At 33.9% G+C, this 24,931-nt stretch overlaps 4 protein-coding genes and 1 pseudogene across 4 annotated transcripts; 2 read left to right on the plus strand and 3 right to left on the minus strand.

The window, feature by feature from the left end:
* Positions 1–5,431: 5,431 nt before the first annotated feature.
* LOC112792258 (probable inactive receptor kinase At2g26730) lies at positions 5,432–7,582 on the minus strand. The gene is made up of 2 exons (XM_025835430.3): positions 6,514–7,582; positions 5,432–6,324 (listed from the first exon to the last, which is right to left on the minus strand). The coding sequence occupies exons 1-2, from the start codon at positions 7,304–7,306 to the stop codon at positions 5,636–5,638; spliced, it is 1,482 nt and encodes a 493-aa protein (XP_025691215.1). The 5' UTR covers positions 7,307–7,582; the 3' UTR covers positions 5,432–5,635.
* A 3,987-nt stretch (positions 7,583–11,569) lies between these two features.
* LOC112792259 (cationic peroxidase 2-like) lies at positions 11,570–13,041 on the plus strand. The gene is made up of 3 exons (XM_025835431.3): positions 11,570–12,108; positions 12,189–12,348; positions 12,438–13,041. The coding sequence occupies exons 1-3, from the start codon at positions 11,713–11,715 to the stop codon at positions 12,842–12,844; spliced, it is 963 nt and encodes a 320-aa protein (XP_025691216.1). The 5' UTR covers positions 11,570–11,712; the 3' UTR covers positions 12,845–13,041.
* A 1,356-nt stretch (positions 13,042–14,397) lies between these two features.
* LOC112792260 (uncharacterized) lies at positions 14,398–16,188 on the minus strand. Its single transcript, XM_025835432.3, has one exon. It carries the CDS (start codon positions 15,913–15,915, stop codon positions 14,635–14,637), a length of 1,281 nt encoding a protein of 426 aa, XP_025691217.1. The 5' UTR covers positions 15,916–16,188; the 3' UTR covers positions 14,398–14,634.
* A 214-nt stretch (positions 16,189–16,402) lies between these two features.
* Positions 16,403–17,881, plus strand: LOC112792261 (uncharacterized). Its single transcript, XM_025835433.3, has 4 exons — positions 16,403–16,869; positions 16,934–16,994; positions 17,070–17,214; positions 17,356–17,881. The coding sequence occupies exons 1-4, from the start codon at positions 16,635–16,637 to the stop codon at positions 17,611–17,613; spliced, it is 699 nt and encodes a 232-aa protein (XP_025691218.1). The 5' UTR covers positions 16,403–16,634; the 3' UTR covers positions 17,614–17,881.
* Positions 17,871–18,912, minus strand: LOC112792262 (chlorophyll a-b binding protein CP24 10B, chloroplastic-like; annotated as a pseudogene).
* Positions 18,913–24,931: the final 6,019 nt, after the last annotated feature.

Raw genomic sequence — 24,931 nt, forward strand, 5'->3', positions numbered from 1 at the left:
AATGATATTGACCATAAGTAAGAACTCAGCTTTTTATATATTTAAAAATATTTTTTATATATTAAAATATTTATATATAAATATATATATAATTTAATTTATTTTTAATATGTATTTATATTTATATTAATAATTAATTTTAATAGTTAATTTTAGTATACAGGTATATATTAACAATGCCGAACTCGTTTAAGCTATGCATCAAATTAAATGAATACATATCTCTATGTTTAATTTTAATAAAACGAGTAGATTATCTGAATAACAGTAAAAGTGATGAGATTTATGTGAAGTGCATATAACAGTGAGGACAAGTAGCATATATCTCTTTCTACTTTACCATTTTTTCTTTTTCTTCTGAATAATTCAGCTCCGTACCGTACATTACCAAGTACCAACCCCCCACCCCGCTCTTCTTTCCTTCTTTCCTCTGTCACCATCAAGGAAAGCTGTCCTATGCAAGCAGGAAATTAAAATAATAAATTGGATTGATTGGGAAACTCGTCATCTCTGTGATCATTCAGTAGTGCCAAGATTTATTTATTTATTTGATTCAACCGAAATTAGTAGGTGGATAATGGTGTAATTTCTTTTCGTCCTTTTGACTGATGGGAGAAACTATGATTCCTTGATTAAGCATAAGGAATCCTAAAAGGAGCCAAAAAATAAATGCAGCAATGCAGAATTATATGTAACTGATTTTTCCTGTTATGTATCTGCTAGTGATAAATGCTACCACGTGACTCTCATCCAGGTATCTAAATTATAAACACCAAAAGCAGTACTACGGGACTAGACTACAGAATATAGCAATGTATCAATAATAGTTAGTGACGTACCATTCTTATTGATGTTTCAATCACACCTATGTAATTGTGCCTCACTTAACCTGAAAAGAATAATAACAACCATAATACTATGTAATCAAAATGGATTATTGTTCAGGATTGAAGAGAGCAGTGCAATTCTTCTGTTCAAACATGAATGAATGAAAGGGAATAAGAAGATCATTGCAATGCAAGGTGATGTATAGCATCATTATCTGAGGGGCTTCAAAGTCATTTTGCACTGTATTCATCATATATATATATATATCACCTTTGATTCAAGTGAAAATTTGTCTATATCTGCCAATGCAGCTCTCTTATTATTATTAAATACTTTGTTTAAACCTCAGTAACAATTGGGGCCAGTGCAGCTAAACCGTTATAAGAGACTATATATATGACTATCCTTTTCCTAAGATTATTACTGTTCTGAGAGAGAAGAATGTGGTTGGAAATAGATTTAAATAAAATGTACACCATTACAATGTGCATAACTGTATGATGTGAAGGCTAGGTAGGAAAGGGAAGCCTTGAATGTTCAATTCAGTCCTTTAATTTTGTGTTCTCTTTGTAGTTTTGACCATAATACAGGGTTGATGTATCTGAAAAGAGTAGTACAGATCTATGAAGTCATTTCCACTTGTCTGTTTGTATATTCTTTTCTGCCATGCATGGACATGATGATTGGACATGACATGCATGCATGCATTGTGAATGCAAGCAATAAGCAATAGGAAATACAAAGATAACTGTAGCTAGTATTCTAGCATCTTTAATACCTTTATGTCAGGATGAACATGGAGTCACAGACAGGATGGGAACATTCCAGTGTCCGCTGGGTTATTTGTATGCCCACCTCGTTTTGGTTAAAAATTTTAATTTTAACTTAATCAACTTTAAAGTTTAAGCTAACTCCCTCTTGTAGCCATGAGAGACACAGACCCTGTATATATAATAAGCTGCTTCCATTATTCTATCACCAACATGGAAAAAACATGTACATTATTGGAAACTCCTCCACACCATTTTTCTTACCTTGTGAGGTTTTGCAATTCATCTCTGTATGCATGCATCATATATATATATATCTGCTCTTTTGTTTTATGTGAAATTTTGGATGCATCTGGACTATGTGCTTTCCTCACGCCGAATCTCCACCTTTTTTAATTATATATTTTCAATATACTGTATATGTATATACACATCACAGGGGAGAAAAATGAAAAGAGTAAACAAAGTGCAGAAGCCAATTCAAATATCATAGTATATTATATTATGAAAAAAAAAATGTTAGGTGCAATGAAAAAATACTTACTAAATTAGCTGTTATGTATATGTAAGTACATATATTTTTTAATCTAGTTTCAATATTTATTTTATATTTTTTTATAATTTTATATGGAGATTAATTTAGTATTTGATTTGGTCAAAGATTCAACTATCATACATCTAAATTTTATCTAAAAAATCAGTCACTAATTGATAAATTTTTAATGTCTATGATACATATTTAAATAGAAGAATAAGTTAATCATTTAACTAATCTAAATTAATTAGCATATTGTTGGTCAAAATTTATTGAATTCGAAGGAGAAGGTACTTCGAATTATTAAATAAGTTTTTGGAAGAAAAGTTGGTATCGAAGGAGACTTATTTTGGGGACATTAAATAAGAGTTTGATTAGGTCAACAAATCGAGGAGTTACTCAAATAAAGAAGATCGAAGATTTTTGGAAATAGAAGATTATTTTGTAACTATCACATGAACAGACAAAAGTAGAGGTGGCAAGCGAGGAAGTCCACCCTGCCCCGCCAGAAGCCCGCTCTTTGGCGGGTTAATTCGTCCCGTCTCGCCTAGTGGTGCGGACCCAAAATCCCAGCTTGCCCTGCCTAACAGCGGGCCGGCGAGCCGGCGGGCTAAACCCTCCTTTTTTTATTTTTAACTATTAAATTATATATATAAAGGTATAAAAAAATTTCTTTTGTTTTTTATTTTTAATTATTATAATTTCTAAAAGTATAAACAAATTATAATTTTTATATTCACAAACATTAAAATCTTTATAATTATAAATATCTAATAAACATAATTATAAACCAAGTTTTCATCCAAAACATAATTATAAATATTGTTCCCAAAGCAAAATAAATATAATCCAAAACATAATTATAAATATTGTCTCTAAAACAAAATAAACATAATCCAAAACACTCAATTTTCATCTTCATTCTCTTGTAAGTTGGGTTGGAGGAAGTTGGATTTTGGCAAAAAAAAAATGTAAAAATACCCCTTGCTAAAAAAATACTAAGCCCAGCGGGAAAGCCCGCCCTGCCCCGACAAAGTCTGCCGTTTAAGTGGTGCGGATTAGGCGGATTTTTGCTATTTGGCAGTCCCAATTTTCCAACCCAACCTGCTTTTATTGGCGGGTTACGCGGGCCGTGCCGGCGGATTTAGGCCCGTTTGCCACCTCTAGACGAAAGAGTGGGATCGGTTACCCATATTTTTGCACATGTGGGAGTTTCACTTCAAATTGATCGGTTACGAAAATGGTTATAAATACTAGAAGGTTTGAAGATACTGGGATTCAAACTTCGTTTCAGAAATTACTCACACACACTCACATCCCAGTGACTTTCTGAGTCTACTTCGAATTAAATTTCTGTAGGGTTTCTTCCACTAATTTTTATTTTTCATTTACATTTTCTGCAAACTTGACTTTCCTTGCAAATTTATCTTTCAAGCAACATTTAATTTCCTTGTTCAAATTTACATTCTCGCATTGTTATCTTTTGAATTCAAAGCCCTTTGATTTAATCAAAAACATTTTATTGCTTTATTTAAATTCAATGCAAACCATTTCGATTCTAGTCATTTTTATTTTCAAAACCTTTTATTTACTTGTTGTTTCTTCAGTCGTTTTCTCTAATTCTGTCTAATTCGAGGATCTTTGATGCATTTCTAGAAAATTGATACTCACAAAAAAAAAGTAGGTTTCACTCCCAAACTATTAGAATCGAACCACCATCGATTTGTTAAAAATCGACAAAAGACATATATATCACTAAATTGTATATATTATCTTTGAATTAAGTTGACAAGTATAATTAATATGATGAACTTTCAAAAAAATGTTTTAAGTATATCATAATTTTCTAAGAGTTTTAGTAGCTAGTCTTAATTATCGATTTTAATTATAAATTTAATTTAATCATAAAATACTCATGATATATTTAAAAGGTTATACTAGACATTTAAGTAATTTTTTATCTAAATTTTATCCAACTAGATCCAAATTTAATTTCACGTATACCTCCTTTTCCTCTTTCGCGTACGCAGATTCTTCTTCTTCTCTTCCTCCTCCTCCTCTTTTTTTTCTTCTTCTTTTTTGTTATTGTCATCACCAACAACACCAACATTTTGCTAATTGATTATTTTTTCAATCAAATTGAATGGAATGCAATTGTTAAATTGAATTGAATTGAATTGAATGGACGCAGGTGTTCTGAATCTGAATTGAATTGAATTGATAATCTCTAAATTGTAGACAGACGTATTTTGAATTTGATTTTATATAATGAATTATATTTCGTTCATTCAATACTATACAATTGTTTCACCATGAGTACGTGTTTGGTTCATTATGCAGAAAGCTGTTTGAATTTGATTTTATATAATGGATTATGTTTCATTCATTCAGTATTATACAATTGTTTTATCATGAGTACGTGTTCGGTTTATTATGCAAAAAACTGTTTGAATTTAATTTTATACAATGAATTATGTTTCGCTCATTCAGTATTGTTTCACCATGAGCATGTGTTGTTTGAATTTGATTTTATATAATAGATTATGTTTACTATACAATTGTTCGGCTCATTATTTCTGATATGCACAATTTAAAATTCTTCCTCTTCACCTTCTACTGTTACTTTTTCACCAGAGAAAGAAAGAGAAAAAGACAAAAAAATACAGCAGCAACAACAACAGAAGAATGACGATAAGGAGAAAGAACCGAAAAAAGAAAGAAGAGAATGAGAAGGAGGAGGAACGCGAAGAAGAAGGTGAAGAAGAAGACGCTCTACACGTAAACGAGTGCGAGAAGAAAAAGACATTCAGTGCCTAAACAAACATGAGAATAAAAAGAAAAAACGTAGGAGAAGAAAAAGAAATGCCAAAAAAGAGAAGAAACATGAGAAAAAAAATGCGTGACTTAAAATTACTTGAATGAATTTAGATACCGAATTGCTTAACCGCCGAGAATATCTCATATTTAAAATGTTTCCAAACTTTTAATATAACTATAATGCAAGCGAGATATTCGCTTAACAAGAGTAGTTTGCTGTAGAAAGTTGATGAAGTGGTAAAACCAGACTCAGTTTTTTTTGGTGACTTAAAACCCAGACTTAGTTAAAAGGACAGAAAAAGCTATATCAATCAGAAAATTAATCATTATGCTCGCTAGCTCGTAGCTAGCTACTTATTATTATTGTCGTTATTCCTCCTTATAGCAGTACTCATTTCTTTCTTAAATCATCATCATTCATATATACACACTGCTCGCTGTTACATTATTAAATGAGAAAAAAAATTATATACATGTGGAAACCAGAAACCAACTAAATTATTCTACGCCGTCATGCTGTAAATTAAATGCCATGTATGTATAACTTATTATGATTGAACGAATTTCATTTCTTCTTGATTCCAAGATAACTAGGCATTTTTATTTTGGATCATCTTAATTTAACATGAATTAATTAAAGTCTAAAAGCGGCTGCCAATGAAGCATGCTTATTGCTTAGCCATTCTTAATTATCTGCAAGAATAATTCCAGAGTGACTTGTTGAATACATAGAAAGAGAATCATCAGTGAAAGACCTCTCAGCAGAGAGATCATCCTCATCCACCGACTCCGACGCCGCCGGCACCGCCTGTATCTTCTCAACTTCCCTAACAACCTGGCTCATCCCAGGCCGATTCTCCGGGAACCTCTCCGTACAAAGCATCGCAATCTCAAGCATCCGTATCATCCCACTCTGAACATTCTTCTGCCTATAGATCTCTTTATCAAAGATCTCAGCCGTCCATTCCTCCCTCACCGCTCTATGAACCCAACCGCACAGATCAACACCGTTCGATCCATGCGGAGAAGAGCAGGCAGAAATTTTTCCGGTTAAGAGCTCGAGGAGGAGGCATCCGTAGCTCCAAACATCGGACTGCGCTGTCACTCGCTTTGACTGGACGTATTCCGGTGACTTATAAATGACCATGCGCTGAACGGCGATAGGTTGGGCTATTAGGGCGGAGAGGCCGTAGTCGGAGACGAGGGCGACGTCGTTTTCGTCTATGAGCACGTTTGTGGTCTTGAGGTTGCCGTGTGGGACAATGTTAGGGTTCTTGGTGTTACTGTGCAGGTACTCCATTGCTCCAGCTACGGATTTTGCAATTGATAGCCTTGAATTCCATTTCAATGGCACCCGATTTCCATCTCTACCATCTGAAATTACAGGTAATTAAATTTTTGAATAATTGTAAAATAATTATATGCAATCAACTTCATGTGAAGTTGATAACTGAGAGCTGTTAGATGATTTGATTGATTTGACTACATTTTTATCTAACGGTTCTCAGTTATCAACTTCACGTAAAGTCTACTGCACCTGAGTTTTCACCGTATATATATTACCGTGAAGCCTAGAGAAAAGGTTCCCATTCTGTGCATATTTGTAGAGAAGCAGCTTTTCATCTCTTGAATGGTAGTAAGCAAGCAAAGGCAACAAATTAGGGTGCTGCATCCCTGCAATGACACGCAGCAGTGCTTCGAATTCCTTCTCACTGAAAGGTTTCAAGTCCCTCAGCCTCTTCACAACAATGGTCGGTCCATCATGCATCATGGCCTTGTAACTGTTTCCCATCATTCCCTGTCCCAGTGTCTCTGCTGACGCCCTTAGAAGTTGTCCCATCTCAAACCTTGTCTTGTTGCCGTTGAAGAACATGAGTTCTTTTCTCTCCTCCACCCTCATCTTTGTACCTTCTCCTATCTCTATCTTCTTCTCCCAACCGCTGCTCTCTTCAATATCCTCTTTTTCCACCTCTTTCTTCACAACAATGCATTTTTTGTTATTGGGATCCTGCTGCTGCAACTTCATCATCTTGTTCAGTTTTCTTGCTGTGTTGTAGTATAGCATCAAGAGCAGTATGATTGCAAGAACAAGAACCACATTCAGGATTAATAACAAAGCTGGAGTATTGTTGTGACCTGGTGATGGAGAATCGTTGCCTTGATTATCTTGCAGTACGCGAGCAATAATAGGAGAATTATTGTTATCGTTTTCTTGTTCATTGATGTGGGAATGGATAAATCTACGGCTTAAAGAATTGATAGGACCCTCTTGTGCTGTGCCAACAATGCTCAATAATGTGGCAACAACTGCAAAAGAAGTAACAAGTTGTTGAAGACCAAAAAGAGAAAATCCCATGTTGCAATAGTACTGAGATTGAAAGCAGTGCAAGGCAAGCAGATATTATTAGGATTGGATATTTGAGTCACAATGTAGGTAGTTGAAGATGATAACAATGGGAATATTCTAAGTGTTCATGTTCCCTTTGAGAATACTAAGAGGTGTTATTATTAGGACATTGTTTAGCTTCACTTACGAATCCAGCTAGCTACAAGTTAACTTGGCGTGGATTCTTCTTGTAATGTTCACCATGGCTTACACTGTCGTAGTTTTCAACCCTTTTCATGGATTATGTGCTTGGAATCTTGAAGAGAAGCACACGCATCACGCATGACATTCAGCCGGCATATATAACATTCATTACTTGAAACAATTTATTATTATTTCTCCTATCTAAATCCATTATTTTATAACCAAGTTAGGTTAGTCTAGTGGTTAGCTCACTAGTCCGTTTAAATAAGTGTTAGGAATTTGAATTCTACTTTGTACATGCAACAACTCATTGGCCAATGGCAAACCCATAAATAAAGTTCAGTACCGCAACGGATTAATTTTCAACCTGTCGAACGAGAGATACCGTAAAAAACCCAAAAAAAAACTATCACTTTATTTTTATTCTAACACAACACACACATATATATATATATATATATATATATATATATATATATATATATGATCTCTGAAATGAGTATCATAATTTAACTTTGCCAAACAGCTAAACTAGGTTCACGCATTGGCTCTCGAGAGATGCAAAAGGAGATGGTGGATATTATAATTTTCAAACTTTAATGTAAAGATTGTTCAAAATTTTTAGGTGATGTTAAAATACCTTAAAAGAAATGGATTCTATAAATACACGATTTAAGATAATTAAAGAAATAAAAAAATTCTACAAGACTCAATACTTGACTCATATCAGTCATATCTGCTTAAAAGTCTTTTAAAAATAAATTATTAGAAAACATCTAAGAAGAGAAAAAGAATCAACTTATATAATTTAAGTAGGACAAAGAGACTGAAAAATGATTGTGATATAAAATTTGAAAAATTACATATAATAATAATAATAATAATAATAATAATAATAATAATAATAATAATAATAAAGTTCTTTTATTATATAATAAACAATTTAATGGCCAATATAATTTAATTTTATGACGACTATAAATATTAATATATAATATTAAGAAGATAATAATTTAAAATTATTTAATTTAATTTAATATTTATAATTTTATGTATGTAATATTTAAAATTATATATTTATTATATTAAATATTATTCAATTATTCTAATGATAATAAAAAATATAAAATAAGATAAATAATAATTAAAAAATATAAAATAAAATAATTTTATACAACTTTAAACTAATTTTCTATCCATGGTGAACCAAACATTTTTTATAATTCATTATCTTCCACTGGCTACTACGACGTACTTACATAAAACTATTGTCTTTGGCTAAGCTAGTATATACTGATACTGTATAGGGAAGGATATTATTGGTGGCACTATACTATGGCTACCGTTGTCATCCCATGACCCATAATAGCTAAAGGAAAGCGAAGTGTGAGCGCGCATGCATAATAGTCGCAATAGCAACTGGCCAAGACAAATATCGCAAGACAAAAACTTACAACATTTTTATACACAATATATTTTCCTTTGATCTATTTATATATAAAATAAAGTTCTTTCATCGTATATAAAAACAATTTTGTGAAAATGCAATGGCCAATAAGACTTTACGACGACTATAGATAATACATTAGATTAAAATAATTATTCATTTTTTAAATTAATTTTCGAAATATTTTTAAATTAAAACAATCTTTCAAAAATATTAAATTAGTCATTTTATTCTTTTCAACACTTCTGTTCTGTTATTAATAATGTTAAAATTTATTGATGTGACACATTAAATAATCCTAAAACATACACATAATAATTTTAATTAATGACTAATATAATAAATTTATGAAATTAAATCAAATCAATTTTAAATTAAAGAATTCTCTAATGTCTCAAGTTCTCCCTTCAATTAGATTTTATTTTGATATAATTTCATAAACTTATCGTACTAATAGTCGATTAAGACTCTTATATATATATGTTACAGTGTCATTTAACGTGCCACATTAATAAATTTTGGTACTGTCAATAAAAAAAGACAAAAAAAACTAATACGATTAATTTAAATTTTTTAAAAGATGAATTTGATTAAATTTTTTTTTGAGAATTACTACTACTACTACAATAACAACAACAACAACAACAATAATAACAAAACCTTGTCTCACTAGATGTGGTCGCCTACATGGATCAAACGACGCCATTTAACTTTATCATGTATTATGTCTAGAGAGATCGTTTACATGTGGATCTCATTTGACCACTTCATGGATGGTCTTCCTAGATTTTCCTCTACCTTTCATCTCTTGTCTATCTTCCATCTCATCCAACCTCCTGATTGAGTGTTCTGTCAGTTTTCTTCTCACATGTCCAAACCACCTGAAATGCGATTTTACTATCTTTTCACAATAGATGCTACTTTCTCTCTCTCTTATCTTCGTTTCTTATTTTATCCAATCGCGTATGACCACTCATCCATTTCAACATCTTCATCTCTGCCACACTTAACTTATGTTCATGCTCTCCTTTGACCATTCAACACTCTGTACCATAAAGTATAGTCTGTCTGATAGCAGTGCTCGATAGAATTTACCTTTAAGTTTAAAGGTACTTTTTTGTCACATATAAAACCAAACACACTCTGCTATTTTGACCAATATGCTTAGATCATATTATTTACATCATATTCAATCTCTCAATTATCCTATATGATGCACCCAAGATACTTAAAACTTTTAACTTTTTGTAGGATGTTTTCTCTAATCTTCACCTCTATATTAGGGGGTTCTCTTTTGGTAGCCGAACTTACATTCTATATATTCCCTGTAAGCTGACCATACACTTCTAGAGCTTCTCTCCATAAATTCAACTTCTTATTTAAGTCTTTTCTTAACTCTCCCATAAGGACAATATCATCGACAAGAAGCATGTACCATGATACAAGCTCTTAGATATGCTCTGCGAGTATTTTCAAGACTAATGTAAAAATGTATGGACTTAATTAATGATGATCTCTGGTGTCACACCACCTTCAATTTTCACACTAGTTGTAATCACATCATAGATATCTTTAATTGCATGAATATATGCGATACTTAGTCTCTTTCTTTCTAAAACCTTCCATAAGACTTCTCTTGACACCCTAACGTACATTTTTTCAAATCAATAAACACTATATGTATATCCCTTTTATTGCTATGATACTTCTCCATTATTCTTCTTAATAAGATATATCACTTCAGCATAAAGTCAAATTAGTTATCTATCCTAAAAAATAATTTAAAAAATAATAAATAATTTTTCAAGAACGAAATTGATGATTTACCCTATCCTAATACATTATCCTCCCTACCCTGATACATTATCCTCCACAGGTTACTACTTCCATAAAACTTCGTCTTTGACTGGCTAGTATATGGTGTAGGGGTGGATATTATTGGTGGCACTATCACTATGCTGGTTACCATTCTCATCCATAATAGCTAAAAGGAAAGCGAAGTGTGAGTGCGCATAATACTCCCTAGCAACTGGCCAAGACAAATATATCGCAGACACAAAGTTAGAAAATTTGATACACAAAAGAACATTTTGCTTTGATCTATTTTTATATAGATTACTATCACACTATGGACGTTGGTGATTAAAGAGACAATGATGTTTTGAGTAGCGAAAGATCCGTTTATCATTTAATAAGAAAACGATAAATCTGTGCTAATCCTAAGTAAGAATGGTTTATTATAGATTAGGGAGGAGAAATCTTACCCTACTCTAATTAAGCGCACTGGCATGGTTAGATTCTTTCTCCATTGACCCATACATTGAAGGCCAAAACCCTGACGCGGAATTGAAGCATTTTGTTCCACTAAGGCAAGGTAGCATAGCCATCAAATAGACAAAACAAAACAAAACAGTAGTGTGAGCCCTCGCCCTCCCACTTACATTTGCTTGCTGCTCGTGATGTTTTTCACACATTATTTGCACCTCTATTGTATTATAGCAGCCGGCTTTGGTTACTAAATGGGAGTGGATCTTCTCCGGTGAAAAAAAAAAACTGGATGCTGTTAAGTCTTTAATCTAACTTTTTATTGTTTTTTCTCTCTTATTTAATTTTAGTCCCACTTATAGAATTAAAGATGAGAGATCACAATTTATTCTCTCTGTCTTTTTTCATGGGAGAAGATCCATTTCCTTACTAAATTCTCCTAATTTTGACTATAAATACCATGCACTCCTCACAATGCAAGTCACAAATTAAACTGAAACTGTTTGATTTTCATCACTAAATGGACGGTGGTTTCTATCTACTAGTAGTGATTGGTTTGGTTTCATTGGGGGTTGTTAACAGCGTGCATGGGCAAGGGACGCGTGTAGGGTTCTACTCTAGTACGTGCCCTAGAGCGGAGTCCATTGTTAGGTCGACGGTTCAGTCTCATCTTAACTCTGACCTTACTTTGGCTGCGGGGCTGCTGAGGATGCACTTCCATGACTGCTTTGTTCAAGGTTGTGATGGTTCCGTCCTCATTGCTGGCAACAACACCGAGAAGAGTGCGGTACCCAACCTTGCACTCAGAGGCTTTGAGGTCATTGATGATGCAAAGACGCAGCTCGAGTCTGCCTGCCCTAATGTGGTGTCTTGTGCTGATATCCTTGCCCTTGCTGCCCGTGATTCCGTTGTTCTGGTAACTAACTCATCGCTATAACTAACTAACTAGATGCACTCTGATTATATCGTGTGTTAATTGCCATTACGAGAATGCAGAGTGGTGGAGTTAGTTGGCAAGTGCCAACTGGACGCAGAGACGGCGTAGTGTCACGTGAGTCGGATGTGGAGTTACCGGGACCGGATGACTCTGTTGACTTGCAGAAACAGAAGTTTGCGGCATTGGGTCTCGACACAAAAGACCTTGTTACCCTTGTTGGTATGTCTTACTTTTGTGCCTTTGAGTGTGACGTAGCGATTGCATTTTGAGAATTGAATTAACGACTGAGATTTTGTGAAAATGCACAGGTGGACACACCATTGGCACTACAAGTTGTGGGCTTTTGAGCAGCAGGCTATACAATTTCAACGGAAGAAATGGTCCTGACCCGACCATTGACCCTTCATTTCTTCCTCAGTTACAAGCACTTTGCCCTCAGAATGGTGGAGCTCCTAGTAAGCGAGTGCCTCTAGATAATGGTAGCCAAACCAAATTTGATACATCTTACTTTAATAATGTGAAAAAGGGCAGGGGAATTCTGCAATCTGATCAGGCACTGTGGACTGATCCTTCCACAAAGGCACTTGTGCAGAGGTACTCACTTGGATTAACCTTTAATGTTGACTTTGGAAATTCTATGGTCAAGATGAGCAACATTGGTGTCAAGACAGGTTCTGAAGGTGAAATCCGCAAGAAATGCTCCGCTTTTAATTAATTTTATAATATATATAGAAGGTGTTTTTCTTATTTTCTATAGGCTAGCTTGGCATCAGCCAGTTGTGGTATTTATGTATCTTTGGTATGAATGTTTGTGATCACCAGTATCTTCAAGCGTAAACGTAAAGGTTAGTGTATGCAAAATAGAAAATAAGAAACTCTCGAATAATAGAGGGTCAAGTCAACTTGCACAAACTGTGTGTATGCGTGTGATGATTCGTTTGATTTGTTAGTAACAGTAATTCATAGTCAACGTTACAATTTGTATTCCCATGCCCCAAGGTTGCTCAAAAGTCAAAACACTTGCACGGATTCGTTATAGTGCGTTCTATCCGGATAGGCAACACGTGTGGAGCGAATTAGAGGACGAGAGAGACCCTGCTTAAACTATTAAGAATCGAAATCTATGGAATCTTAATTTGCGCTGAATCAACCAATTATACAAATAAAATCATCTCATAATCTCAATACCATGAGACTAAAATGTACGTAGAATACAGATGACTTGTTCCAAGAATAAAATAATTGCCTTTTCAACTCAATTTCAAGTAAACCTTAGAGCCAAGTAACCTACAAGTTCTTAAGCTCCTTGAGACCACAGTTTTTAGATTCCTTCCCACCTTCATGTAAGTATTAACAAAAAATATGCGGGAGTAACTAACTAACTAACTATCTACATGGTTAAATCACACATCAGCAATGCATTCTCAACTCATAGGCAACTACAAAAAAAAAAAAAAGCCCTGCATATTTTCATTTAACTAGCATCTTATCCATTCTGTCTATCCAAACACCAATAAAACAGACATATAAAGTCAAATACACACAGGGGACACATTCTTGTGCAATTTGATATTCAGCTACTAAAGAAGACCTAAGTATACTCTTTTTTTTTTTTTGGTTGGAATCTAGAAGAACAATTACATGCATGACAATGCACCCAATTCGAGATGCAAAGGTACAACACTTAAAACGATCACAGATTAACAACTATATTGAGCAAATTGAAGCTACTACTTTCAGTATAAACATGTAGTTAAACTATGCGTTCATTTGAACCTGACGCAATAAATACAAAGTGCGGAGTTCGATTAACGCATTAACCATCATGATGATCATTTCATCTTACGAATATCACAGTAAACTAGTTCTTTCAAATCATCAAATTCCACAATAATCTTCACCAGAGCACCTTCAAAATTTGAAGTGAATGATGCTAAAGCCATAAAAGCATTTGATATTTAAAGCAAATGCCTGAAGCAGGGTTAATTCATCATTTTAACATCAGAAAAAAAGAGCATTGTCATGTACAGAACGTGAGAAACTAAGAGCAGGCTCCAGCAAAACCAACCACGATCAAATCATGAATCATAAAGAATAATTCAATTCCCTCAATCTTAATAGAGTACAACAACAATTCAAAAGACAGAACCGCACATCACATAGAGATTACCCAAACAAGCGCATTAGAATTACAATCAAACAAACAGCACTGGAGAGGCAAACTATACTTTCAAGAAGAAACAAAGGTTAAAACAGCTAACTAATCACTTGAGAGAAAAAAAATAGTGTATATATAAGTTACTGAACTTAGAAGGAAAAAAAATGATTATAATGAAAAAAGAAAGCACCACTAACTATGAAGATTCTATTATAGAAACTGAATTCCGCTTACAGTATTAAGGTACACAAAGTCCTCTTGATCTTGATCGGCTAAACCAATACATACTATACAGCAACCGTTATCTTCACACTCAAATTGTCACAGGAAGGCACCAAGTCAATCAATCACTTGGAAACCAATAGAATTTCAGGTTTCTTGGGTTTAGTGGGAGTGTTAGAATTGGAGGAAGAGTTGGCACTGGCAGTCGTGGCAGCATTTGCTGCAGCGGCAGCTACGGCAGCAGCTGCCTTGGCAGCCTCCCTAGTCCTGTTATCAAGCTGAATGAGACTCCTGGTGGCAAGTATGGCTTGAGGCACCAAATCATGAGAAGCCCTTGCATACAAAGACCTGACAGCAGAAGATGCAGCATCCTTCACTTCTTGAGGGTTCAAAGGACCCAGCAAGCAGTGCCCCAATATCCTCAGAACCGGTTGTAGAATCTCCCACGGCAAAGGGATCCTATCACCTTTATGAGCCCCTTCACCATTACCCCCATTGGAATCCAAATCAAAATCACTTTTTTGAATCTGCAAATTCAAATTCCCCATTTCTTCAGCCACCTCCTCAATTTCAATCTCGGAGCTCCCAATTGCACCATGCCCGTTCGCAATAGCAGTCTCGTCGCGGTGATCGAGTTCACTTCGGCAAGGGCAGTCCTGCCCAGCCCACCCGGCGGCGAAGCGGCAGAATTCGAGCTTCGACCAGCTCGGCATCTGCGAGATCTGTGCGTAGTAGCAGTGTAGCGCGGTGCCGACGATAGTGGCCCTCTTCGTTGACTTCATGGCAACGTGCGGCTCCAGCGGGGGCGACAGAACGCCGACAGAGGAGGGCCTGTCTACGGAGGAAGAGGGCTTCCGGAGGGGGGCGTGGTAGATTGAGGGCTGGGAGAGGTCGGGGATCGTGACGAGCAAGGGTTTGCCAGCACGGGATTTGGTCTCAGCGGCGTAGATGGCGAGTAGAACGGCTTCGAAGCCAGCGAGGGAAGAGGGATCGAAGTGGTGGTGGATGCGGGAGAGGTATAGGGCGGAAAGTAGGGGGAGGAAGGAGAGGACAAGGAGGCGGAGGTGTGGGTCGGAGGAGAGGAAGGTGTCGTAGAGCCAGTGGCAGAGTGGGTCGGAGGCGGAGCCTTGCAGGGAGGAGGAAACGGCGGAGTAGGCGGCGGGCGAGGAGAGGAGGGAGAGAGCAGGGCGGTCGGAATCTGCGAGTGCGGAGAGGGCTTCGGCGGAGGAGGAAGGAAGGATGGCAGCGAGGGCGTGGATGCGAGAGCGTGCCTTGGAGACGGACTCCCACCAGGAGTGCATAGGGTCGTCGGAGGTAGGGTTTTGCGTGGTGGTGACGGTGGCTGTGGATGAGGAGTTGGACGACGACGGTGAGGAGTGGTGGTTGTTGTGATGGTGGAAGTCCATGGTGGAGGGAGGTTAGGGGTTAGGGGAGTGTCCTTGCTCCTCCTCAGTCCTCGCTCCTCTCCGTGAAACTGTGTCGTTTTGGGTCTCTCTTTTGGAAACTATGAACTGGAAAGTGGAAACGGGGCAGAGAATTTCAGAGAGAGAGAAAAACTGGATTACACTTGACTAAGGTGAAAAGCTCCTTGCTTTATTACCATCATCGTCATTAATTATAGTACTAAACATGGGATCAAATTTTTTTATCATCATTAATTTCTTTCGGGAAACACATATGCCATGCGTGTTATGCCAACTTTAATGGCGTTGTACCCTCTTCTGCAACTCCACTTTCAACTCAATTCAAATTTGGGCGTTTCAACAAACCAATGAAATTACTCAAATTAGACTCACCAGACTCTCGGAGAGAATCCAGATCCAAAAATCTTTCTCATGTTTTATTTTCTCCTATAACGAGAGATATTGTGAATTGAAAAAAAGAAATCCTATATTTAAAAAAGCTAAAAAATGAAAGAAAACGTTTTATTATTAAAAATATTTGTAATAATTCCATATAATTATGAAGTTAGAAACACATTGGGAATGTTATGACTAATAAAAAGAGGTTGAGGATTGAAGTGGTTATCCAAAAATAACTGTGGCAACATTGGAGAGTCCGTCATGTTAACCAACAGAAACAGTTGCAGATGCGTCCTCGTTATTATCGCCTCTGGCGTTACTAAATGCATTTCATTTGCACTCTCTTTCAGTGCCCATCAATGGCAATGGCCTCTACTTTCTCCCTCACCAACACCACCATCACACCTTTCCTCTCTCCCACTTCTCCGCCTAAGATCTCTTCTTTCCGCTTTTCCAATTCCAGATCACTCCCCCTCCCTACTCTCTCCACCGCCTCTTCTTCTCCCACTACTATTTCACATGCTCCAAATGACTACAAAGACGCCCCTATTGAATTAAGTATGTCTCCATTTCTACGTTCTCTCATTTTCCCATTTTCTAATCATGGATTTCTTTGTTGCAGGGTACCCTGCATTTCCATCGGTCTTGGACATCAATCAGATTCGTAACATTCTCCCACACAGGTACTTGCCTTTTCTGTTTTGTTATATCATCTTGTTAATTACCATTGGATTCAACACTTGTACGTTTGTATTCAGGTTTCCATTCCTTCTAGTGGATAGAGTTATTGAGTACAACCCTGGAGTTTCAGCCGTCGCCATCAAGAATGTAACCATCAACGATAACTTCTTCCCTGGACATTTTCCTGAAAGGCCTATCATGCCTGGTGTCCTTATGGTTGAGGTAACCAACTCACATTTTCTTGCTTAATTAATATCATGTAAGTATGATTAGTTAAGTACAAACACCATCAGCTTAATATCTGTATTTTCTTGTTGTTGTAATCAATCATGCTTTAAGTTGTATTGGACTCTTGTGATGCAGGCAATGGCACAAGTTGGCGGATTGGTCATGCTGCAACCCGAGGTGGGAGGTTCTCGCGAGAATTTCTTCTTTGCCGGAATAGATAAGGTGCGATTTAGGAAGCCGGTGATTGCAGGAGACACTTTGGTTATGAGAATGACACTCATCAAACTGCAAAAGCGATTTGGAATAGCAAAGATGGAAGGGAAGGCCTATGTTGGAGGTGAAGTTGTCTGTGAGGGTGAGTTCTTGATGGCTACTGGCTCTGGTGGTGAATAATTCTAGAAACCTCCATCAAAATGGTGTTGACTTTGTTGCATTTCTCTCGGGCTTCTCAGCACTTTTTTTAGTTGTTTTTGCTTTGCTACCATATATTCTTTTATATGGAAGAACATAGTCGGCATTGTTACTTATGCTTATTTTTGTATGCATTTCAAAGTATCTTTACATTCCGTATGAATTTCGCTACATACAAACATGGCCAACGTGCACCTTTCAAGTATCCTTATTGCAAGTATATTTATGAGATATCAACATCTTAAGGTTATGTCTCTGTTATAACTTAAAAGGTGAATGCATCCAAGATTAGAACATAGAATTTGAAGACTTTGATATTTGTTTACAAGCCAAGGGCACCAAGGGGTGTTTTCCCTTGTGCAGCATAGCCGACATACCTATCCTAGCATGCTTAATCTCTCTAGCTTCTCTCTGTGTGCAATGTAATCTCCATACTTGATTTTGCTAGCTAATCCCAAAGGGTCAATTAAGAACTTCCCCCGGGGGTAGCCCTGATCCCCGGTGGCATTGGCGAATTTCTCGGCCGTTCTTGACCACGGTGTGGCCCATTCCACCCAGCTCTTGCACTCAACCCAACCCATGAGAAGCAATTGTGTCCCCAAAAGAGAACCAAAGGAGAAAGGAGCAATGGCATTGCCGCAATGGGGTCAGCACCAGCCACAAACTATGGAACTGCAGCCATTGCCCACCTCCCATGAATGAGCTCAGCCTGAGGAAATGCTGGATCTTTTCCTAGGCCTAATGGATCAAAACCGTAGTCACCCGCAAGCCTGCAATTGCAACCAGAGTTACTAAAAAGCCAAGATCGAGTATGAGGTTCAATTTCGGAATGCAATTTGTGATTAAATGATTAGTATTGTTTTAGAGAGAATTATGGTACACGGTATGCATATAAAAGAAAGAATCAATGTAAGTGCAACATTGTTGATAGATAGATAGATAGGTGGACTTACGAGGCATCAAGCCATTCAGGGTCAATCAAATTACCACCAGCTTTGACAGCAGGGATCCATGACTTCTTTGGTGCAGTATAGCAGCTGCTGCCACAATGGGAGCAGCCTGAAGGGTATAGCTCCTCTTTCCTCCACATAAGAAGGAACATCCCAACCCGTTTAACACAGCACAGCATGTTGTAGCTGCCATCTCTCTTTTTCTGGAGGAAACAGTTAGAAAAAGAAAAATAAAAAACTAAGGCTTGTGTCAAGTCTTTCTCTGCAAATGCACACTAGAAAGTGAAGTGGCAAGAAATTAAAGTTGTCGCATAAAATACAGTGCCAAGTAGGATTATGAAATCTTAAGAAATAAAGAAGCTGTAGTGGATAGATTTTGGACCAATTGGAACTCGATATCCATCTCCTTCCAAATATCCAACACCATTGTATTATTTGGTTTTTGTTGCTGATCTCGTTCACCTTTCCAAAATATTTACAATAGTACTTCCAACAACCAATTTAGTGAACTAGGGTGCAAGCGGTACAAGTAGCCCGATCACTCCATTAAATTCGATCTGAACTCAATTATTATAGGTACTATAGCCGATAGATAATCGGGTATAATCGAGTATGATACCATCATAACCGACCATAATCGGTTCCTGTATCGGAATTGAGGATGTGGAACCTGACCTGACTCCATTATTCAAAATGTTATATTCAAAAAATAAAATACATACATATATAAATATAACTTTTATCAACCTAACCCTAATTTCACTCCTTCCAAGCCACCAAAAGAAATAATTGTAAGGGTAATTCATCTATTTTTTTTTAATATTCATTTCTTAGTGTTATACACATTTTTTTCATTTTTTTGACAAAGTTAATTTTGATTGGGAATTCGATTATCTGAACCGATTTAACTCGAATTTAAACGGTTTGGTTCAGATCAATTCGGGTACAATCGAAAAAAATGTGACAATCAATCCAATCCGAAACAATCAATTTTAATCTATTTAACTCTCATTTTAATTTAAACCTAATCCAATCCGACCCAATTACGGTGGCATGTCCAAAGGAGAGTTTGAACTTTTGTTTTTTATCATGAGAGTATCTATATAATTAATTGTTGAATACTTATAAGCTTCAGGTAATTAAGCATATAAATATGGTAGGACAGAAATTAAAAAAGTTCTTTATAATTAAGGTAAAAATTGAACTCTTGATACTTAATGAAAGAAAGCTGAGTATTTTCTGCTTAATCATACTTTTTAGGATAAAATACCTAATTAAAAGTCTTAAAATCTTTTTATAACTAAGGTAAAACTTAAACTTTTGAAACTTAAGTAACCTTTTATGACGGGGTCTATGATAGGGGTGTCTATGGAATATATCTGCACAATAATAATTAAAATTAAATAAATATATATATTTGGTATTATATTTATTTGTTTATATGTTTTAGTTAGTAATTATTATTCATATATTGTATTATTTTATTTTTGTTATTTAGAAAGAATTTGATTAAAAATATTTTAGGAATAAATAAGTTTAAAAGTATAAAAGAAATATTTTTATTGAATTTTTTTACATAGAAATATGATTAAAAAGAGAAGATTTAATTATGCGGATATATTCGATATCCGATCCGATCCGATCCGCACATTTGCGGATCGAATCAGATCGGATCTAGTACTAAAAAACACGGATATCATATCCAATCCGATCCGATGAAAATTGTGCGGATCGGATCGAATTTTCGGCCATATCCGATCCGCGGATACCCCTAGTCTATGAGGTAGTTGAAATTTTTTTTTTCTTTTATCTTTCAATGGGCTGGGTATTAATTCAGGGTCTCTGGATTGTTATTGGTAAGACTTTTGTTTAGGTGTACAGGCTTACAACAAAAAAGAGTTGTAGTCTATGAGCCCAAGATTTCATTAACCAAGATGTCCATATAAATATATAATCCAAATAGATGCTGATGTAGTTATTTATGTAGGTTGTTAGTTAATGTATCAACATGTTAGTTGATTGCACCTGGAGGTCCAGCAGGTTCTCTATTAAAAAAACAAATAATAAAATTGAGTAAATTTTTGACGATCCCTCTCTAGTCTCTATCCTTTAGACAGGACTCAGAAGGAAGGACAATAGAGATGTATTTATTTACTTTTGAAGAACCAACCATTTATGCTCTTTCGTGTTAATCGAGCCAAAGCCATTAAAGGACAATTCAAATTATGTAGAATACGTACAAACGTTACTAATGTCAGTAAGTATTGTCATATAGGGTAACTAACAGTTTAATGATATATTTTGACTATTCTTTTTTCTCAAATAATCTTGAACTTTGCTCAAACAGTAATAATGTATTGGTCTCCAACACCAATAATAGTGGTATGAAACTTCAGAAAATCACCAACCAAATTTGATTATTGCAGAGTTGCCAAAGGTCACAACATCGCTTTTTGACAATGACACGGTCACACGGATAACATCTCATTTCCCATTAGAAGCAAATGACCCTTTCAGGCACTATTCGGTTAACGTTAATTAATTAAATTAATTACAATAATCAAATCAGATCACATCTTTTGCTTTCTTAGTACAACTCAAAATAGCTAAGGAAAGTTGAGCTTATCGCCTAACTTGTTCTCACTAACACTTCGCATTATCATCATTCATTATCTATGCCACGATTGTGCTGTACAATTGTTGTAATATATATTTTCTTAAAACAATATTTTTTAGGAAATACAACTATACTTGAATATTTAAAAAAAAACAGAAGATATAATTTTTAATATAAAAATTATTTATACATAAAAATTAGTCATTAAATTAATTATTATATATTTGTGTATAAATATATATTGTTTAATTTATTTTTAATATATATTTTATATTTTAATATGTATTTTATATATATGAATAACCAATTTAAGGAATAATGTTAATATGTGTTGTGTTTTAATACTATTTTTCTATAATTAGGACCCAAATAATAAAGTATCTAGCGGTCTAAATAACTATAAGTTGATTGCATTTATTATTGTGGGACATTGTTGTTTTGGACAATGCAATATAGATTTATTAAAACCCAAAAACATAAAATAAATGCAAAAGAACAGCTCATCTTCATAATCAAAATTGGAGAGTTAGCATGCTAGTTGATGCAGCAGCATGAGAATCCCCATCATTGTCTACCCCATGTTATCTTTTTTCCTTCGCTTTCGGAGGCACAGCACAATAATAATAGTGACGTTTATTCCCTTTTGGCGAGGATTATGGAATTTTTGGATTTTAAAACATAATTGTCACTAATTGTGCCTATGGTTATTGCGATCTCCCAATCCCATATGGATATAATCATTTTGCACTCACCTGACCCTCCAATCTCATAATTATCATGTGCATATCCCTGACATATTCAAACATTTATAGTCAAAAGTTTTCAAACAAAATTGCCAGGTAAAATTATTTACCTTTCTTATTTTTATAATTCTCCCCTTTAATTTATCACCAAGACCCCAACTGTTTTCATGTGACAAATAAAATTGAAATGAGATTATGATGTGGCTGCTCCACTCCCTAGACCATATATAGAAGACATGAACGGGGTTTATTTTTATAATCACGTTATGTTATCAACAGTATTTTTGCCAACTTCTACCAATTCTTATCTATAATTGTATTTAATAAAAATGTTTTTATAAATATGTCCAATAAAAATATCTTTTTTATAGTTGTATTTAATAGAAATGTCTTTATAAATATATTTTCTAGATATATTTTTTTATATATATATTTAAAATATAATAATTAATTATTATTAACAATAGTTGATAGATAATATATTAGTATCCTATATTTTTTTTATTTTTAATAGGGGACCAGCAAATTCAATATCATTGAGGATCATCATGAGAACAACTCATGTCCAACATACATTCATCTGCATGACAAATGCTGTTTTCATATTCATAAAATTAATTATTGCGTTGTGGGCATATAAAAGAGTGGAAAAAAAAGGATCATGATATAATGAGTGTTTAGGGAAAAAAAGCAGACCTACTTTGACCGTGCTATTAGTTTCTTATTTCACGGTTTTCTGTTTAATTGTGATAAACAAATGATTTTTTTTTCTTGTATAAAAGTATTTTATGACTAATGAGAATACTAATGAGAATACACTCTTAAATAAAATAGCCAATAGGTCAAAGAGTAGGGGCCTTTTTCGTGTACTAATAATTTGTGTTCATCAAACCTACAGAGAAGAGCTTTCATCCAAAATGATTTCATCGGTTCTCTATTGCCTATTGGCCATTTTAAAATTCAGTTAGCTCGTTAAGGATACCCCACAAAAATTGAAAGAAAAAAAAAATATATATATATATATTTGGGTGTCATTAAATTAATACAAAAATATTTTTTATAACAAAAGATTATTTTTTTAATGTATTTGATAAATTTTTAGTAATAAAAATAAAAATATTAAAAAATAAAAACTTAAAAAATTATAATTTATATTATTTTTAATTTTTTAAAAATATTTTTTACATAATAAATAAATAAATATTTTTATATTATTATACTCAAATATAATTAATAGATAAAAATATTTTTTTATAATATATCTAAACATAAAATTACTTTTATTTTTCTATAAGATCTTTAAAAAAATAATTCGAAAAAATATCTTTTCTTAAAAACTCATCCAAACAAGTCCTATATACAATGCAACACTTGGCTTTTCATTTTTTGTATTGTAATACTAGTGTTTTTCAATAATGTAAAAACTTAGTGTATTTTTATTTTACATAAATATTACAAATTTGAGGGTTAAATTTGTTGTTTTTAATTTTTTTTTAATTTATAAATTTGACGGTTAGATTTGTATTCTAACACAAAAAATTTTTTGAACATGCAAATCAAACCCTCTTATTTGAGTTTTCAAAAAAATTTTTTTTTTTACCCAAAACCAACCTTCAATTTTTTACCCCAATCCAAAATTAACTTTTAGTTTTCTACCCTATCCAAATTTGAACTTCCAAAATCTGTTGTTTTTAATTGGCAAAAGCTAGTGCACTCCAGGTAAAGTAGGGAGTGTAACACTCTTTAAAAGTTAATCTATTATCAAAAGTTATCAGGTAAATTAAATTTATTTATTATTGTTATTATTTTTTTTGTCATGGACTGAACAAACAAACTGGTACTAACAAAAATACTAATTCCCTCATTTAACACAAGGACGACCTTTACACCACAAAAATACTCAGGAAAATTTAATTGAATTCCTCCATTATTCTGTTATTGTCAATGTGATGTCTTCAAATATTTTCACTGTTTTATTTGTTGGCAGGTGCTTCCATTATCGTTCTGACTAGTCACAGATTTTAACGCTCTTGAACCCACCACATTCCACCTCTATCATAAATGACCTTCAAAGTCCGAAAAATTACTGTCATAGAAAAGGAAGACGCATGTCTGTCGTTGCTGTTGGTTGGCTAACTCCAAACGCAAAATCGATTCTGTAGAAGAATCCCGGTCTCCATGAAGACGCCATGATTATCAGATGACGACATAGTCAAAGCACAAAATAGATGGCAGTTACAACGAGTTTATTATCTTTTATTTCAAATTATCCTCAAATTGTACGTAATAAAATGAAAAACTAAAATACAATTATATTTAAACAATTATTTGTATTATTTTTTATTAATTTATTCAAAAAATAATTAAATTTTAAAGTTAATTGGTATAAAATATTACAGATATAAAATTAAAAAAAAATTATTTGTATAAGGATGAGCCTAATAAATAATTATTCTATTTAATATATAATTAAGAATATTTCTTTCTTTATCAACGAGTTATAGTTCAAATTACATAGTTTTCATCTAAGAGTTGGTAAAAAAAAAAAGAATAATTCTTTCTTTTATTAACTTTTTTTAAACAATAATTATTTATTTTACATTCAATATAGAAATAAATGAATATAATATTTATTGAGTAGATCCAGTTACATAAAATTTTTTTATTGTCATAGTGTTTGAATCAAATAAAAAAATATTATTTTAAGAAAAACTAATAATATATTTTTAATAATATTCTTAATACAAAATAATAAATTTTAAATATTTTTTTAAATAATATATATTAACTAAAATAATATAATTATCCAAAATAATATATTATAAATATAATAAAATAACATATTTCAATAAAAAAATTGTTAATAAAAAATTATATAAGTATTTTTTATATTAATTTTTGTTTCGCACAAAATAAAATTATTATATGTTTGTTTGCTTTTTATGTTGTGTATATGTTCTTTTTAATTAAATTTATATAATATAAATTTT

This window comes from Arachis hypogaea, chromosome 13, assembly GCF_003086295.3.
Source record: "Arachis hypogaea cultivar Tifrunner chromosome 13, arahy.Tifrunner.gnm2.J5K5, whole genome shotgun sequence".
In the NCBI taxonomy this organism is placed as follows: Eukaryota; Viridiplantae; Streptophyta; class Magnoliopsida; order Fabales; family Fabaceae; genus Arachis; species Arachis hypogaea.